At 36.9% G+C, this 5,389-nt stretch overlaps 1 protein-coding gene across 4 annotated transcripts in view; it reads right to left on the reverse strand.

Annotated features, from left to right (window-relative positions):
* LOC107670129 (fibroblast growth factor 12-like) overlaps positions 1 to 5,389 on the reverse strand; it is a 54,315-nt gene that overhangs the window by 14,026 nt on the left and 34,900 nt on the right. For 3 of the 4 annotated variants that reach the window (XM_016462640.1, XM_016462638.1, XM_016462639.1), the window contains exon 2: positions 2,324 to 2,434. In XM_016462640.1, the coding sequence (XP_016318126.1) occupies positions 2,324 to 2,434 (111 nt within the window). Of the gene's footprint in view, positions 1 to 2,323; positions 2,435 to 4,629; positions 5,349 to 5,389 lie in introns of those variants that run through there. The other variant, XM_016462637.1, reaches the window with a different exon arrangement.

Here is a 5,389-nt window from a genome sequence, read left to right on the forward strand (position 1 = left end):
TCAGGTCAGGCATGTTGGCTGGCCAATCAAGCACAGTAATATAATTGGAAGTGGTTTTGGCACTGTGGGCAGGTGCTAAGTCCTGCTGGAAAAGGAAATCAGCATCTCCATAAAGCTTGACAGCAGATGGAAGCATAAAGTGCTCCAAAACCTCCTGGTAGACGGCTGCATTGACTTTGGACTTGATAAAACACAATGGACCAACACCAACAGACGTCACAGCACCCCAAATCATCACTGACTTCGGAAACTTCACACTGGACTTCAAGCAGCTTGGATTCTGTGCCTCTCCAGTCTTCCTACAGACTCCAGACCTTGATTTCCAAATGAAATGCTAAATTCACTTTTATCTGAAAAGAGGACTTTGGAGCACTGAGCAACAGTCCAGTTCTTTTTCTCCTTAGCCCCAGGTGAGTGGCTTGGTTCTAGGAATGTGACAGCTGTAGCCCATTTCCTGAATCTGTGTGTGGTGACTTTTGATGCACTGACTCCGGCTTCAGTCCACTCCTTGTGAAGCTCTCCCAAGTTCTTCAATCGGCTTTTCCTGACAATCTTCCCAAGGCTGCGGTCATCCCTGTTGCTTGTGCACCTTTTCCTACCACACTTCTTCCTTCCAGTCAACTTTCTATGAATATATTTCGATACAGCACTCTGTGAACAGCCAGCCCTTTCAGCGATGACCTTCTGTGGCTTACCCTCCTTGTGGAGCGTCGATGATCGTCTTCTGGACAACTGTCAAGTCAGTAGTCTTCCCCATAATTGTGGTTGCATGTTCTAAACTAGCCCAGGAGGTACCCAGTATTTATACTCAAAATTAATCAAACTAATCAAGTTCAAAATGAAATAAAATTTTTTGAGATACTGAATTTTTTAATTTCCTAAGTCATAACCATAAGAATTAAAACAAAAAAACTATTGAAATAGCACCTTTTCCTACCACACTTCTTCCTTCCAGTCAACTTTCTATGAATATATTTCGATACAGCACTCTGTGAACAGCCAGCCCTTTCAGCGATGACCTTCTGTGGCTTACGCTCCTTGTGGAGGGTGTCGATGATCGTCTTCTGGACAACTGTCAAGTCAGTAGTCTTCCTCATAATTGTGGCTGCATGTTCTAAACTAGCCCAGGAGGTACCCAGTATTAATACTCAAAATTAATTAAACTAATCAAGCTCAAAATGGAATATTCTAATTTTTTGAGATACTGAATTTTTAAATTTACTAAGCTGTAAGTCGTAACCATCGGAATTAAAACAAAAAAACTCTTTAAATATTTCAGTTTGTGTGCAATGAATCTAGAATGTAACAAAGTAAGCTTTTTTAAATTAAATTACAAAAAATAAAGAACTTTTCCATGATATTCCAATTTTTTTAGATGTACCTGTATATGTTTTGAAACTACAGGGCTTGGATCATAAAACTAAATATTAATATCAACTTACTAAGACAATATATATATATATATATATACACACACTACTGTTCTAGTACACTGTTCTTACACTACTGTAAGACTTGTAATGTTTTATGTAAGTCTCTTCTGCTCACCAAGGCTGCATTTATTTGATCAAAAATACAGAAAAAAAAACAGTAATATTGTGAAATGTTATTACAATATAAAATAATGGTTTCTATTTAACATACTTTAAAATGTAATTTATTTCTGTGATCAAAGCTGTATTTTCAGCATCATTACTCCAGTATAAAGTGTCACATGATCTTCAGAAATCAGTATAATATGCTGATTTATTATTAGAATTATCAACAGTTGTGCTGCCAAATATTTTTTTTGGAATCTGATACTTTTCTAACTTTTTATTCATCAAAGAATCCTGAAAAAAAGTATCACATGTTCCAAAAAAACATTAAGCAGCACAACAGTTTCCAACATTGATAATAAATCAGCATATTAGAATGATTCTGAAGGATCATGTGACACTGAAGACTGGAGTAATGATGCTGAAAATTCAGCTTTGATCACAGGAATAAATTCGATTTTTAATGTATATTAAAATTTAAAAAATGCAATTTTCCATCGTAATAATATTTCACAATACTAAGTTTTTTTTCTGTATTTTTTATCAAATAAACACAGCCTTGATGAGCATACGAAACATCTTTAAAAAACCTAAAAAATCTTACTGATCCCAAACTTTTGAACAGTAGTATATATATATATATATATATATATGCAAAAGTGAAGAGTGAATGGAACATTAAGATCAGCATCAACACCCTTAAAATCCAAATCATCTTTTATTTCCTTTTTGGATTTCAGAGTGTATCAGTTTCTGACACAGAGGGAACAGAGAGAGAGACTCACTGTTGTCGCTGTTTTCATCTTTGGACCCGCTGACGGTTCCGTCTGGCTGCATCTGCAAGTAGAAGCCCTGCTCGCTGAAGAGCCTGGTCACTATCCCCTTCAACTGAGGCTCTGAAACACACGGCACAAACACAAACACGTCACAAAAACACAACCGCAAAACCTGCACACCATCAGCACTCTCAGAAACTGCTTCTTTGTAGCAAGTTTGAGTTGAGCTACATGGCTCTTTGGATATTATAAAGTCTCAGATGTTACATTACAGGTTCTTCTGATCCGATAATGAAGAGCTAGACAACACAACATGTTTTTATGAAACTTAAAATGCAAAACCCTTCTTAAAACCTTTAAATAAACCACTCTAAACCAATCATGCAAGCAAACAAGCGCAGGTTTTGAATGGGACGGATGCATCATAATGCATGCTGAACTGTCATATAATGCTTCGTATTGTTCAAAATTAATGAATTAAAAAAGGAACCTGTCATGTTACCGAAACCGCAAGTGCTGCTAACCAATTAAAATGTGTCAATTGTTTCAGTACCTTGCTAATTATGTTAGTAAACCGGCTCCCCTTCTGCTCTGACATCTGTGACACTGTCTCACTCCCAGCATGTTTTCAAGTGTTTTGACCCAATATTTAGTATTAAAAAAGGTCACGCGCTATAAAAAGACCAATGAAATTTGAATTACAGACACACTTGTCTTGTACTATATTTCTCATTTTAGAAGAGCTCAGTCGACCAGCATGAACAGAGAGAGGAGAATGATACAGACATCATAAACAAGCCGAACTGAACTGAACAGAATAGAGTTTGTCAGCTTTAATATGCATGTTTAATTTACAACAGAATAGTTTCTGATTGTAACATTGAAATGTAGCATTTTCTGTGAAGCTGCTTTAAAGCAACATGTAAAAAAAAAAGTGCTAATATGTGAAAAGTGCTATTAAAATGATCTTGAATTTAATTGAATTCATTTGAAGTTTAATTGCAAAGACACACCTGTAACCATTCAGAATAAAGTAACATGCTGCAGTTCACGGTCACACTTTATAATGACATTTATTAATAACATCAAGCATTGTGGCATTATTTAATGATTATTGAAATGAAAAATTTAAAGTTCAAACTCAATACATATTTAAATTATGTTCACATATATTTGTATGTATGTAGTTATCATTTGTATGTGAAGCACATTCACTACCTGTTAAGCATTAAAATGTTAATGCACGAATATATATATATAGTCAACATTTGAATGGATCAAAACCTTTCAAAGTTGTCCTAAAACCAAAACAATACCCGTTCTTGTAGCACAACTTTGATGAACTTTTTTGATTCACTTCAAATGTTGACTACTGTATATTTAACTAGATTAATGTCTAATATTGTATAACTATTCATATTTTCAATCTATATTCATATTTTAAAGTGTTCATTGTGAAAGTTATCATTAAAAAAATCATATATTCAATGATATTAACAGACAAATATTTTATATCTAACCTTTGTTTTTATTATACATTTATTTAAATTTTATCTGATATTGTATATACACTTTTAATATTTTAAGGTATTTATTGTAATCTATCTATCTATCTATCAATTGTACATAAACTACTTGTTAAACAATATAATGCAATCAAAGTTATCAATAAAACAATCATATATATGACCATGGAGCACAAAACCAATCATAAGTAGCACAGATATATTTGTAGCAATAGCCAACAATACATTGTATGGGTCAAAATTATCCATTTTTCTTTTATGCCAAAAATCATTAGGATATTAAGTAAAGATCATGTTCCATGAAGATATTTTGTAAATTTCCTACTGTAAATATATCAAAACGTAATTTTTGATTAGTAATATGCATTGCTAAGAACTTCATTTGGACAACTTTAAAGATGATTTTCTCAATATTTAGATTTTTTTGCACCCTCAGATTCCAGATTTTCAAATAGTTGTATCTCAGCCAAATATTGTCTGATCCTAACAAACCATACATCAATGGAAAGCTTATTTATTCAGATTTATAAATCTCAATTTAGAAAAATTGACCCTTATGAATGGTTCTGTGGTCCAGGGTCACATATTTGTATTTAGCGTGCATAAACTTCCTGTTTTGCATTATGAATTTTAATGCAGTCACCAAAGTAGCCTAATCAATAAACAATCACGCAAAATCTAACAAACAGTAACAGAGTGTAGCATAAGCAGCGACGCAAACTCTCATTCGCTGTTGTCAGCACGCACAGGTGATCGTCACGCGCTGCGCACAGGTGTGAATGAACTGACCTGGTTTCCGGCGCACGGGTCGTTTTTTCCCGCTGCAGAACCGGACTTTACCGAAGAGTCCGAACAGGTGCCGATCGCACAGGGAGCTTCGGCCGGAGGGTTCTTTACAGGGACTGGAGCGGCGCTTACCGGACACGGCTCGCTCGCTGTTTGACTCGCGCGCCTGCCGTTTCTGTCGGATGAGCGAGCTGGCGATCGCCGCGGCCATCTCACGGGAGAGCGAGGGACGCGGGTCCGGTGACGATCGTGCAGATTCGGTGCAGATTCACGGTGCAGACCACCGGCGCGAGGGAGCGAGCGCGCACGCGTCTCTCGTGCAGGCATGCACCGGAGCATGAGCGATACCGATAGACTCGTGTTTCTTACCACGGAAAGCACTTAAGAGTTACATAACCGCACAATTAGACCACATAACAACACCGAGACCGTCCAAAAACGAGAGTCCTAACGGAGCGTCAGTTATTCACGACATGAAGAGCTTCGAAACGCGCAGCTGGAATGACGGGCGATGGGTGTCCGCTTCTTAACTTCTCATCACTAAGGTCCGGTTTGTCCTCAACATGTTGATTTAACAGCTCTCATCCCATCTCCGTTCACAGTCCGTTTCCAGCATCTTTCCTAAGATCCGGTGCAAGGAAAATCCTCAGAAAATCCAATAGAGTGATTTTCATTCTACAGATGCATCTTGTGTGATTCCAGCCGAGGAGATGAAGCTCAGAATGATGCTGAGGGAACGAGAGACAGGGAGGGGGAGTAATGT

The sequence above is a fragment of the Sinocyclocheilus anshuiensis genome, unplaced genomic scaffold, assembly GCF_001515605.1.
Source record: "Sinocyclocheilus anshuiensis isolate Anshui unplaced genomic scaffold, SAMN03320099.WGS_v1.1 scaffold48, whole genome shotgun sequence".
NCBI lineage: Eukaryota > Metazoa > Chordata > Actinopteri > Cypriniformes > Cyprinidae > Sinocyclocheilus > Sinocyclocheilus anshuiensis.